The following is a 13,726-nucleotide window of genomic DNA, read 5'->3' as shown; positions in this document are numbered from 1 at the left end:
TTGAGTTGATGATTTGGTTTAAGAAATACTGATCTACAAATATTTAACTATTACTCATGGCAGCAACCATATGGATAATAGATACTAAAACCCCAAAATTAAAATTAAAATTAAAACTCCCAACACAGGTGGCAGGGTTGAAATTATTCTGAGAACTCTGGAACGTATAAGGAGCTATTTGGATTGACTTGGCACAGTCTGAAGGAGATCCAGGATAGAAGATGCTTAGTAGAAAAAAAATAAAAAGGATGCAATATACAGACTTAGAGAATGAAAAAGTGACAAGCTTTGAACAGGGGAATGAACAAATTAAGCTGCTTTTTCCCTGCATAAAGGTGGTTGTTATGGATGAAGTTGGAATATGGAGGGAAAGGGGTTTAGCTGTGAACTTAATTTTATGATTTCTGAACAAGGACGTGTCCCTGTTAGAGAGCCAAAGCTGGGGAGGAGTATGATGTCAAAGCAAATTACTAGGTTTTGCTACTGAGCAGCTCCAGGATGAGATGGTCTTGGGTAAAAGCACAGTTCTTGCACAGGGCAGATGTGGAGTCGCTGGAGAAAGTCCAAAGGAGGCCACAAAAGTGATCCTGAGGACTGGAGCACCTCTTATGGAGAGAGCTGGGGTGTTCAGCTTGGACAAGAGAACTCTCCAGGGACATCTTATTTGAATGTGACTTTTGAATATTTAAAAAGGGCTTCTAAGAAAGATCATTATGATCTGTGATAACAAGCAATAGAAATGCTAAATATGAGTACTTGGCACTATGCCAGCATGACCATAAGGTAGTGAATGGTTGTCAGACTTCAAATATTTTTTATTTTAAACTTTACAAGAAGTCATGGAGTGTGTAGTTGAAGTTGCTTCAAAATCTGTAGCCTAAAGAAGGCTTTGTGTGTGCTGCTCAGAACCTATCGAACAGCAGAGCTAGTGAAGATTGATTTTATAAACCTTTGTGCTGTGTGGCTAAAGAACATCTGCCTGTAACTATTCTTAGGATTAGATTGGTTTAGTTTTTGAGTGGATTCCATGGTGTGGCAAAATTGTCGAAGTCCAGCTCTAAAGCATGCAAAGGATGGTTTTTCTAGCTCTCTGCTTTCATGAAATTTACCATATAAGAGTTCTGGTTTTGCTCTCTCTGTTTTGGTTGAAATTAACCACTAGAAATTAAGCTTGTTCACTTGGTGAATTTAACAAAAAATTAAAACCAAATCATATATTGGCAACTATTACAGAAAGAGAATAAAACCAAACCCGTTGTTTTGCCTCTGGGACAGGATGTCATCTGGAGTGCTGTGAGTAGTTTTATTGCTTCTTGCAAAGGTACTACAGAGTTGACAGAGACAATTTAGAGTGGGAAACAAGTCATGCATGAGAAAATTTTAAGTAAAACTTCACCTGGAAAAGAGATACGTTGAGAGAAGTGAAAGATACAGTGGATGTCTGTAAAGGGATAAATAGCATGGGGGAAGGTAAATGAGGAGTGATTGTTATTTTTTCAGTAGGAGCAGGGACAGTGAATGTCCAGTGAGAATGTCCAGATAGAGAAGAAACAGAAATATTGTTCTTTAATATAGAGCTAAACTCATTGCCCCAAAAATTCAAAAAGCAGAGACAAATTTCTGCCTGAGAAATCCACTGAGAGATAGTAAGCAGTAAAATACTGTCCCTGACTGGGGAAGTCCCTGAGTTGCCAGCAGAGACATAATACCCATGAAATATTTCATTGAGTTGGTCTCTGGACATCCAGGGAGCTGTTCGACCAGGGCATGAATTAGGTAGGGCAGCCTTTGCTGTCACCCAGTGTGATTTGCCTTAGGACAAACAAGCAGAGCACATGGTCAGTTTTTTAGAAACTAAGGTTGTTTGTGTAATGGAAGGGCTAATAGAGTATTTTTTTAACAGCATAAGCAAATCCTGAAATACATTTTCCTTCGGTCCTTAGGGCATTCCTTAATGTTATGCAGTTCCTATCCTAAACTTACCAGACCATTTAAATTTTCTAAATTTAAATAGTTGCTACTTTTTTACCAAAAGGATATTTCAGGATTTCCAACTCAGCACAAGTGAGCTGTATTAAACTTTCTTTCCAGCTGGAGAATGCCAAGTTGTCCTCTGACCAAAACGACAAAGCTGCTGGTGCAGCTCGAGAGGAGCTGAAGGAGGCTCGCATGAGGATAGAAGCTCTCAGCTACCAGCTTTCTGGTCTTCAGAAACAGGTAAAGGGACTAAATTGGCTTTTATCTCAAATACACAGCTGTTTTGTGTGAATATATTAGCATTTCTGACCCTCCATATTTTCTGAATTTTGCACAGAGAAATCTTTGTTGTGTTCATTTGGGAGGGAGAAGGGTTTTGACTTATTGAGTGGACCTGCATGGATGCCAGGTGGGCTTTTTCTTGTTCTGTGTGCCTAGGCCAGTGCAGCAGAAGATCGCATTCGGGAACTGGAGGAAATGATGGCTGGCGAGCGGGAGAAGTTTAGGAAGATGCTGGATGCAAAGGAGAGGGAAATGACAGACATGAGGGACCAGATGCAACTTCAGCTTACGGAGTACCAAGAACTGCTTGATGTTAAATTAGCACTGGACATGGAGATCAGTGCTTACCGAAAACTCCTGGAAGGAGAAGAGGAAAGGTGTGTAAAGATTCCACTTTCTTTTCTATGGACTCTCAAGTGTTATTTTCATTTCTTGCCCTTATTTTTTTACCACTTGAACAGGAATGCCCAGATTACCTTTCACTGAAATTATATTGGCTTCACACCACAATGTTGTTGCATGGAGCACTTGTTCTCAACTGAACACTGTCCTTATTTTGGGTTTTTGTAATGGTCTTGGAGTACAGTGAAATACATCATTCTGTGCTTGGTCTTCATATCATCTTTTTACTTATATGCTTGTACTTCTATGGTTTGAAATCATGGGGCCCAAGAATAGTGTGTTCAGTAGTAGCTGTACTGGAGGCAGGGATTAAGGGATCACTGTTGCTGTCAGTAGCACTTTTTTCCATGTCACATCGTCATACTGCCTGAGAACATTTCTCAGGGATGGGTAGCCCCCTCCTCCTCATGTATGCAGTCCTCTTATACAGAGTGAGGATACTGTCAGCCTTGGAGCATATTACGGTCTGGTTACTTGAGGATATTGTAGCTTTGTGATTCTCTGGGTGAGTTAATTAAGATGCTTTCTTGGTTGTTTTAAGGTTGAAGCTCTCTCCAAGTCCCTCCTCCCGTGTCACAGTCTCTCGGGCTACCTCCAGCAGCAGCAGCAGCAGCACTTCACTTGTTCGCTCTTCCCGAGGCAAGAGAAAACGTATTGAAGCAGAGGAGCTCTCCGGCAGTGGAACTAGTGGGATTGGCACTGGAAGTATCAGTGGCAGCAGCAGTAGCAGTAGCTTTCAAATGTCCCAGCAAGCTTCAGCTACAGGAAGTATCAGCATAGAAGAGATAGACCTAGAGGGCAAGTATGTTCAGCTTAAGAACAACTCAGAGAAGGTGAGCATCAGCAGAACTCACAGAAAACAAGCAGGAGCTAAATTATGATACACAGCCCTTTGCAGTATGAGTAGGTGTGGCCATGTGGAGAGCAGGGGCAGCATCTCAAGGTGCAGCATCCTGCAGGAATTAATGGGGGCTTTGAAAAGTTGAACATAATGGTGGGCTAACATGCTGCAGGAAGAGAATACAATCTGTGTCCCAAATGTGTGCTGGGACCTTGCTCACAGAAACAGCCTGCTGTCTAGCAGAACTTTGTTGTGTGAAATGGTTATCTTTTAATATTTTACTGAATGACCTTATGGGATTTACACTTTAGACTCTGACTGGATGTAGGCAAATACTTTCAAGGTAGAATGCAAATGCCTAACAACCATATAAATAAATTTATATTCCCATTATTTTAACAGCAAAGACCTAGATACTGATGCCAGTTTGTTCTGTTTTGTTCACTCAATAACTTTCTGACTCTCTCCGTTAGGATCAGTCTTTGGGTAACTGGAGACTGAAAAGACAAATTGGAGATGGAGATGAAATTGCTTACAAATTTACTCCTAAATATGTCCTCAGAGCTGGGCAGACTGTTACAGTAAGTTGTATTTACAATATATCAACAACATATTCTTCTGTTCATGCTGTGGCAGTTGGAAATCTTGAAGTCTGGTACAGCCTGATTTGGTTTCATGGGTCTCACTCTAGAGGAGCAGGATTTCAGTTATAAAAATGCAAAACAAAAAGTTTATTTCTATATTAGTACTTCAGTATTTATGACCATTTCTTTGGGCACATAGAAAGTTGAAAAAACAGGTATTTTGAAGGATTAGTCAAGAGCTATTTGTTTCCAAACACCTTTGCCCAGGTTTAGAACCCTAATCCTTCTGAACCTCTTAAAGAATTAGGAACAGTTCAGAGCATTCATCCAGACTGTAGTTAAGACTGGACATTCTCAGCATTAACTGTAGTTAATGCTGTAGAACAGCTGCTTTTCAATAATTTTGCATTTTATTTTCAGTCTACAACAGATGTTCTTTTAGGAAGAAACAAATGTATCTTTTAATCACTTGTAGCTATTTCTACTTAAGTATCAATTGTTCAGATACATATAAAAGATTTAGGTTGATGCACTACATGCTGCTTTTTGCCTTGGCTCCATACAGTATGGTTATTGAGACAGTGGTAGGAGAAATTTGTTCAGAAAATAATTCATGACTGCAATATTAGATTTTTTTAATACCTTACTATAAGTAATAGCGTAGTTAAAAGTAGGGTAAAACTGCCATCGGAATTCAGAAAAGAAACCTAGTATGTAGAGAGAAGTAGGAGAATTAGGGGGATATGTATATTTAGAAGAAAAAAATTGGATAAACAGCTAATTACAGATTGTCATTCTCTCTAGATCTGGGGTGCAGATGCAGGTGTATCTCATAGCCCCCCTTCTGTTCTTGTGTGGAAGAATCAAGGCAGCTGGGGCACTGGTGGAAATATCCGCACTTACCTCGTCAACTCTGAAGGAGAGGTAGGCTGTGTCCATGGGTTGGGTTATCTCCCAAACTCTTAATTTCAGGGTGGGGTGACATGACACAATGACAAAATCCTGATTGTAAGATCTCCGCTGTTATCCTCTAATATGACAGTTTATAACACTGACATAATTACATATTATTTATGTAAATACCTCCGACATTTTTGAGATATTTTTTGAAAACTGTGACCATCATGATTATGCCCATAGACACTTTTCTCCTATTTTAGAAGAATACCCTGCTAGTAGTGAATTTGTTTGGAATTTGAGTATGTACTTTCAGAAGAGACAAAGAAAAGAAGCATTTCTGGCAATTCACAGTTCCATTATATAGTCCCTATGATGTTTTGAGATGCAATGTAAATATTAATGTAGGAAGATAATGTCCTTTCCATGTTAGAAGCATAAGTTCTCATTTGGCAGAGGTTCCTGAGCATTCTGTATTGTCCTACACCTGCTCACAGTTAATTTTTTTAAAACCATCTCTGCAGATGACTTTTGCAAGGGAGAATCATGCCTTGGCTGTTACTCATAACCATTAATCCCAGCAATCTGATAGCAGTAGGAAAAGGAAACAGACCACAGTCATATCAGTTTTTGTGTTGCCTTTCTTGCTGGCAGTTTTCTGGAAGAATTTGGTGGGGAGGATGAGGTAGGAGGGGGGTAATTTGTACAAATAGAAAGCTAATGCTCTCCATATTCAATCTGTGTGGTCAAACTAGTATGTGAAAAAATTTCAAATCCATGTCTGTTTTTCACTATGGTTACCTTTAGTATCCCTGCTTAGGAGTGTATGTTAAGGGCAACTTTTTCCACAATTAGAGATTTTCATCTGTGATTTCCATGGTGCAAGTAGGCAGAAGAATTTCTTACTATTTAGAAGTGTTAAAAATAATTTAGTAATAAAGGAAGCTTCCTGGGGTTTTAGAATTTTCTTTAGTGCCTGGCTTGTAAAACCAACATATGCAATTAACATTGAATATTTATTAGAAACTGGGAATATTCTTTATGTTGTGTAATCATACTGAGAAAGTTTGGTTTCTTACATTACACTGTATCTCAGACAGCTCCTACCTGTTTCTGCTGTGACCTTGTGTAAAATTGACTACAATCACCTGCAACATCTACTTCCTCTTAAATCCCAGGGTAATGAAAAAAAATCAAGTGGCTGAACTACATTACCATGCCTTTTAGGGCACAGAAATAGGAATGATGTGGTTTGCAGGATATTGCTGGTATTTGGTTGCATAGCTAGTGGTTAAGTCTAGGCCAAGTTGCTTTAAACTCTCCAAAATTTAATAAGGATATTATATTGATGATATGGCAAAAACTTAACAGATAGATAAAGACTCCTGGCCATCTCCTTATCTGTCATTTTCTGTAGGAAGTTGCAGTGAGAAGCGTTACTAAATCAGTAGTTGTGCGAGAGAATGAAGAGGAAGAAGACGAAATAGAATATGGAGAGGAAGACCTTTTCAACCAACAGGTAATCAGATGCAGACCAGATGTTTAACTTATGCCTCATTAGTTGGATCAATCCAGCATAAGATTTAGCGGGGGGAATCCCCCTTCAACTTTTGCCAACTCTGAGCTTCCCGGTCCTTTCTTCCAATGGTTGCTTGCAACATTGCAGTGCACCAAGAGAGGACAGTGTGAGCAGTACTGCCAGGAATTACTGCTGGGATCCATCCTCGTGCAGCTCAGGCAGTGGCTAATGCCAGCTTAGGGTATCTGTGCTTCACACAGTTTCAGCATTAGCAGGCAGTGTTCCTCCCAGTATCTGCTGCTCTGTGCAACAGACCTTGGGGCATTCTTGCTGGAAGCAGGGTATTACCAGATAACCACTGAAAACCAGGAATGGGGATGCTTCTTTTGCTGCAAGCTTGAGCTTATTGGTTTATTTTCTCACACTATATAGCTTCTACACCTGAAATAAACTTGGTTTTTCTTAATAATATCATCTGTATGTTTTGATAGCCTTCAGCTTAATAATGTGAAATAAGTGACCAGGAGTTGACAGAACAAAAAAAGGAGAGGGATATATAGGTGATACCAGAAAATATTTTAAATTTGAAACCTAAGGGATTTGTTCTTCTGATCAATGGGCATTAGTAGGTCTTTTCACAAATAACCCATTCTGTGCAGGTTTGCAGGTGAGTTCTCAAAGCTTTTTTGGTCCCAAAGATTAAGCAGTGTATTTGTAGTATAAAACAACTGCTTTTTCTTACCTAAAAAAGCAGCTATACAGCAGAGATCGCTCTCAAACAAAATCAGCATTTGAAATACAAGAACTTGCTGGTCTCAAGCTAATGCCATCACAACTTTCATTTGTCATCTGTATCACTGTTGGAAATATGTCAACCCATTGCAGGAAACCACAACCAGAGCAGCAGTGTGTCAGTCCTGGCAACAGACCGGGGCATGTACTTTATTTCCTCTTACGTAGTGATGTTCCTTTAATGTAACTAAACTACTAAAAAATGCTTTTGGCAACTGAGATGATAACCAGAGTCTAGGCTTACAGTCTGAATAGCTGGTAAGAACTGAATTCAACTCTGTCTATCCTTTTTTAGGGTGATCCCAGAACAACCTCTAGAGGATGCTCAGTGATGTGAAGAAAGAAGAAAGAAACTATTATTTACGCTTTTCCCTCGTCATTTATTTCCTTTTATTTTTGTATTTTTTTCCTTCCAGAGCCACTGAAAACTATTTTTATATGCATCACTTGATTTCTTTGACATTTACTCCTTGGTACATTTTTATAAAAAAATTTCAAAAAAACTTTACTGAACAAAATTGCCAGGATTTTTAATAGATTTATTTTTCCCTCTTTGTTGAAACACTCTATTGGAATACAATATTTTTCCCCATACAGAATTTAAAGTCTTACATAAAAACCTAAAGCAGAAAAGAGATTTTAGCTAAAATGAGATGAGACTCCTTGAGTGTATGGTAAATCTATAATTACATATATAATCAGTATAATACCCCCAGAAAAAAAGTTCAGTGAAGTGTATTCATTTACAGGGCCCTGGGAGAGATTCACAGAGTGTTTCCTCAACAGTTGTAGAAAAGCTAGTATTTTGCCTGGTATCCTCAGCAATTCCCAGCTTAGGAAAATCAGACCATAGATTCATTCAAAGTGCTGCTCCACAATTGCAATGACAGGGGGAAACTTCATTTTAGGCATTTTTGACTCAGGACCTTGCCATTGTGTCTTTCTCCAAGGTTTGACAGCCTAGTGGTAAAACATCTGGGTCTGTCACACATGAGCTCCATGTCATCATTTCAGAAGTTGAATGGTGGGTTTTAATTCCTGAATATACACACCATCATAAGTTGGATGTGTCAAACCCAGAGGTCAAACTGTTTGATTTTTAGGGGATTTTGCCATTGTCACAAGTTAAATCATGGACACAAATTGTGGTATTCACTATTTATAATTTAATCCTTTGACATATTCAGCTTTAAAAATATTTGATTAAGATTTTAGAAGTAAAACATATTTATACTTTTGGCAGTGATAAATATTGGGGATTTTAAAGGTTATCCAATGTAAATGTTGACCTTTTTAATCAGAGCTAGATATAGCTTGTTCATACTTCTGTTAGGTTCAGAGGGGCATTGTCAGGTATCCCAAGGAGCAATATTTGCAAAGTAGAGCAGAAATAGTTGATTGACTTTTAAACAGTTCAAAGGAACTGTTTAGGATGTAAGCAACGCAGCATTCAAGTGCGCAAGGCAAAGTCTAACAAGGAGTTAAGGGAGAATAATGTTTTTTATAAAAAATGCATTGTATGGGTAGTAGGTGATTTTTATTTCAAGAGGATGCATTTTTTACCTGATAGTGTCCATTTAGGTAAAGGTTTCTGCTGCTGCATTTCTCTGGAGATAACTCTGAGTCCCATAATCTTTAAGCACGAGGAAAAATACTTGACTGCTCCAAAGAATGCAAATGTTATTTCAACTACTAGTTGAAAAAACAAACTTAGTAGTTTGGATAAAAAATTTGAACACCATTTGATTTCAGCATAAAATCCTGTTGTTACCTGCACTCTTGAACTCTGATCTTATCATTCAAAAAGTTAAAACTCATCAGACAAGTGACAAGGTTTGGATGTTTTTGGTGGCTTTTAGACATTATGTTCTCTGAACAGTATCGTGACTGACAGACATAACCTAGAAAGTTGGTTTAGTGGCTCAGATTGATGGCTTTGTTATGCAAACAGGGTGGGAACAAAAGGGGCATTAAGCTTCAGGATTTATTTTGTCATTTAAAAATAAAGATGCTACTTTTCTCTCCTTGAGTGGGATAACTGAGTTGCTGAAGTTAAGCTAATAGACATTTAGAATTATGTTTTAATCCATTATCAGAAAACCCATTACAAAAAAAAACAGGATAAAGATTTGGCTGTTTGGGCTGATGGGATAACTGAATTGATGTACTTGGCCATCTTTCTAATGTAATTTTCCCACTCTGCTTGTGTAGAAGGTTAAATATGTAGTAAATCATGTCTCTCTCTCTCTCTCTGTAAGATATATCTAGTGAAATTATGTTTCTCAGACATACTGTTACAATTACCATTTCCAAATTCATTGTTATGCAAATGAATGCAATCAATGTAGAGTTATTTTTGCAACACACCTTCCAACCACTGGACACCATTTCCCTTTTCTGACCCACAGCTTCTATAAGATACTGACATAGCGTTTGAGGGCTTTTTCCCTAAAGATCTGTATTTATTTTTTTTACATGGGCCAGTTTTCAGACTGCTTATTCCTTTAAGATTGTCCTGTAAATTTAAGATTATTTTGTGATCTTAAATACTAAAGTAATGAATGTGTAGTTAATTTGCATTTTTTCTGTGGTTTTTGGTTTGTTTGTTTCCTGTAAAGAATGGCCTCAGTAAGGCAGCTCAAATGAAGAAAAACCTCTTGCTACCTGAGCCATAGTTTTCCTAAAAGCTACTGTATGAGGAATATGTCTTCTTGTAGCCTTAAGAACTGGTGCTTGCAGATTTCTTGTAATGAGCACTGTGCCCTTGAGTAACAGTCTGCAGAATATGTCCTTAGAATTGGAACTGTATCCTTTAACGTTGGAAACAGTTTATTTGATTCTTTGGGAGCATGCTTAGGTATATACAGGTCACATAAACCTGTGATAGACACTGTAGGAAAAGCCAAGTCTGAATATGGATGATTCTGTTACCACAGTGCTTTTTAACAGGCTACTGCAAATATGATAAATAGCTCCTGGCTGTAAATTACAAGCCACAGAAGAACTACTGTATTCCATGTACTTTGTTTTTTGTGTTGCCTTCTCCAGACACCATCCCAGCCTCTTGCTTTTGATGCTGAGCTTCAGTCTTAACAGCGCTGTTCCAGCCAGACTGGGAGGCAGTTTTGTGGCTTTACCAATCCAAAAAGCATTGTTTTGGGTTTTTTTCTGTCTTTCCAAGATTTCTTTCCATTTTCAGGATATTTAAAGTTTTTTGTTCATATAAAATCCAGTGTCTCCTTGCCGCCTTTTTCTCTTTGATCCTGTATATGAATGAGTCTTGACGAAATTAGAAGGGTGGACAGCAGTTCTACTTCAGTGCTGGTACCTGGCATAAAGCTTGAAGGAGAAATAGATTTGACTTATCTGGAGAAAAATGATTTTAAGGTGTCTCTGATGAGGGAAATTAAGCTTTTATCAGAGTAGTTACTTAAGCGTAACTATCAATATGGATGCTCTTAATCCAGAAATATAATCTTATTCTGAATGAATTAGTAAATAGTTTTTCCTATGTGTAGCTCATAATAATATCATATAAAATACAATAAGCACGTCCTGCCTCCTCCTAAGCTCATGCCACATGAAAATGCTTGTCTCGGAACAAGTCCCTCCATTTGCAGACCTGTCAGGGAATGTGGTACCTTCTGGAGTGAGTTGTGGTCTCTGAGTCCCTGGCATTTCATGCCATTTTTTTCTCCCTTGCTTCTGCATTTGTTCCTTTAACTGTTGCATTGCGGCGACGTACTTCAAGGAGTGGAGTGGCTGGGATTCGCTTGTTCCTGCACATCTGTATTTCCCGTGATTCCTTTGCTGACACACAGGTGTATTTCCTGTTCCCTTTGTTGCTTCACAGCTCTATTTCCCAGCAGGTCTCTTTATGCTTACATGGGGCTCCAGCTTGGCTCTGACAGAACCCATCATTTGCACTGAGATGTTGCTCACTTACCTTCAGCTCTGTGCTACCATTAGATGGGCAGTTGGCTGCATAGTCTGTGTCTGCAGCAGGAACCAAAAGTCTCAGGAAGAATATAAATATCTGCTTCCCGTGATGTAAAAGCCAGCTGAGTGTGCAAGCAGGCAGTAGCGTGGGAATTGTACTGCAATGTGAAAGGAGATCACTGTGTGGTGTCTGTCCTCGAGCAATGGGACACTTCATGTTCAGTTCAGGGATCTTACTGGGTTTTATACACCCGTTTTCTTTTTTACGCTCATCCTGTATAAAGGCCCTTTAACTGCAACCTTAACAGAGGTTGCAGGTTAGAAGAGACCTGTAAAAATCCTCTCTACACTCCAGGACCTCGTAGAATCTGTTACCTTTATGTGCATCAGAAAGGTTTTGATGCTGCAGGAAAACATGCATGCTGTATGTTCTAGATCTCTTGTAGCCCCTTCTCTCATGTCTTCACTGTTAAACCATTCTATCTCTTCTTTCTGTATCTTCCTTTGAAAGTCTTATCTCTAAACAAAGGCATATCCATATTTGATCCTGCATTTTACTGACACTGTTGGGTCCAAACTCTGTGTGAGCAAAGCCTTGTGAACCAGTGAGCGGAAGGTGAGATAGTGATTGCATTTTTCAAAGCTCTGTTTTAGCTGAATGTTGGAACAAATTATATTGGAGAGATTGTTTTCTCATTATATTGGCCTGGGAAACAGAATTTTTATTTGCCCTTCAATATGCTTAGCTTTAAACCAGTTTAAAATTATTTAAAGGTGTTTGTTGGTTTTTTTTTATACAAGACCATATTTACATGCAATTATTATTTGTAAACATAATTCTTTTCTTGAAATGCTAAGGTCTAGAGTGAAAAAGATGCAAAAGCCTCCATTCAGAATAGCACAAGTAGTGAATTGACTTGGAGTTCCAGAAAAGATGTTGTTTATTGAACTTCCAGATTTATTGTTAGCTATTACTGAAGTGACAAGTCCATCTTGGTAAGGCAGATGTTATATTCAGATACCCAGATCATTACACTAAAATTACAAGCAATAATCTATTTTGAGCAAGTTTAAGCCAAAATGCTTTCCATTTGGGCACAAAATACAGTTGATCTCTTATTTTCATAGCAGTGATGACTTGTGACTTGAATTGTGATTTTTATTTTTAAAATTTTTTAAACAAAATTTTTATTTAGACAGGTCTGGCTTGAGGGCACTGCAGTAACCACCTCCAGTCAGCTGCTGCAGATGAGTTTTTGGAAGGTTCAAGTTTTTTAAATAGGGAATTATGAAAAAGGCTGTTAACAGAAACACAATGACAAAACAATGAAAGTGTTCACTTGAAACTTAGAAAAACTACATCATGACCTAGACTTTATCATTTCAAAGTGGTTTGTTTTTTTCTTTTTAGAATATGCATGCCAAATGTCTTGTCTTTTTCAATGATTTGTAATATACATTTTATGACTGGAAACTTTTTGTACAACACACAAATAAATGTTTTGCATTTTATTGGTTTCCTTCTGTCTATTACCCAGCACACAGGTAATGTGGGCTATTTGAGATGATTAATCCAAGGAGGCCTTTAAGTGTGGAGAGAGGACACAAAGAGCTGCTGTCTGTGCTCCTAAGAGTGATCAGCTGAATTGTGTTTCTGCAGGGATCCTGGGGTGTGTCAACAAACCACTTTCCTTAAACCTGACGGAATGCTGGTGGAACCTGCTGTCCTCTGATCAGTACCAACAAAAGCAGGGGGAAGAATATCTGGAGCTGGAGCAGATAAACCTTCCCTTGCTTTCTCATCACCGCAGCACTGAAATGATTTTTCGATTTAACCTACTTGATGCTAAATAAGAATGAGAGCAGAAACCAATCCCTGGCAGGGATGGATTCTTAGGGATAGACAGAAGCATTGCCACGAGGTGATGCATTTGCCAGCCTGGTTCAGCTTCCAGCCCACTTTCGAGTACGGACTTGAAAGTGGGCTGGAAGCTGAGCCAGGCTGGCAAATGCATATAAAAATTGCATTTTAAATTGATTTTAAACTTGTTCCTTAAACTCATTTCATTTTAAACTTGTACCTTAGGTGGCTGCCCCATCGTTAGCACTAGCTAATGATGCTTCTTGCAGGGTGGTAGGAATGCCTTCCGCTTGAAGTGGGCAGATCCAAAGACGGGATTATATGGTTTGCAATACTCTGGTTGTGGGCTCAGGCTAGTGAAGATGAGCACAGTTTTGGCTTCAGCTCTGCTGTGGTACTCAGTGCCCTCCTCTCATGCCATCTCCTACCTGCACATCACATCTCCCCCATGAAAAAGAGCTCCGTAGCGTGGTCTTCTTCTCCCATTCGCTTCTACTTCGTCCCATAGCATTCTTACTTAATGGAGGGAAGTGTAATGAAGCTGACTTTAAGGGCATGGACCTCTCACCCTAGTCACATAAGGCAGAGGAAAGCCTCGAAGAACAGAAGGATGAATTCCAAAGAGAACCCAA

The 13,726-nt window shown here is 38.8% G+C and overlaps 1 protein-coding gene across 1 annotated transcript in view; it reads left to right on the top strand.

Moving 5' to 3' along the window:
- The window catches only part of LMNB2 (lamin B2), a 36,487-nt gene extending 23,742 nt beyond the window's left edge, over positions 1–12,745 (top strand). Inside the window, exons 6-12 of the mRNA XM_030966572.1 lie at positions 2,092–2,217; positions 2,416–2,636; positions 3,203–3,494; positions 3,976–4,083; positions 4,891–5,010; positions 6,401–6,502; positions 7,590–12,745. Coding sequence (XP_030822432.1) covers positions 2,092–2,217; positions 2,416–2,636; positions 3,203–3,494; positions 3,976–4,083; positions 4,891–5,010; positions 6,401–6,502; positions 7,590–7,631 — 1,011 coding nt within the window. The 3' untranslated portion in view covers positions 7,632–12,745. The remainder of the gene's footprint in view (positions 1–2,091; positions 2,218–2,415; positions 2,637–3,202; positions 3,495–3,975; positions 4,084–4,890; positions 5,011–6,400; positions 6,503–7,589) is intronic.
- The last annotated feature ends 981 nt before the right edge of the window (positions 12,746–13,726 follow it).

This window comes from Camarhynchus parvulus, chromosome 28 (genome assembly GCF_901933205.1).
Source record: "Camarhynchus parvulus chromosome 28, STF_HiC, whole genome shotgun sequence".
Lineage (NCBI taxonomy): Eukaryota > Metazoa > Chordata > Aves > Passeriformes > Thraupidae > Camarhynchus > Camarhynchus parvulus.
This window is presented reverse-complemented; position numbering and strand designations above follow the sequence as displayed.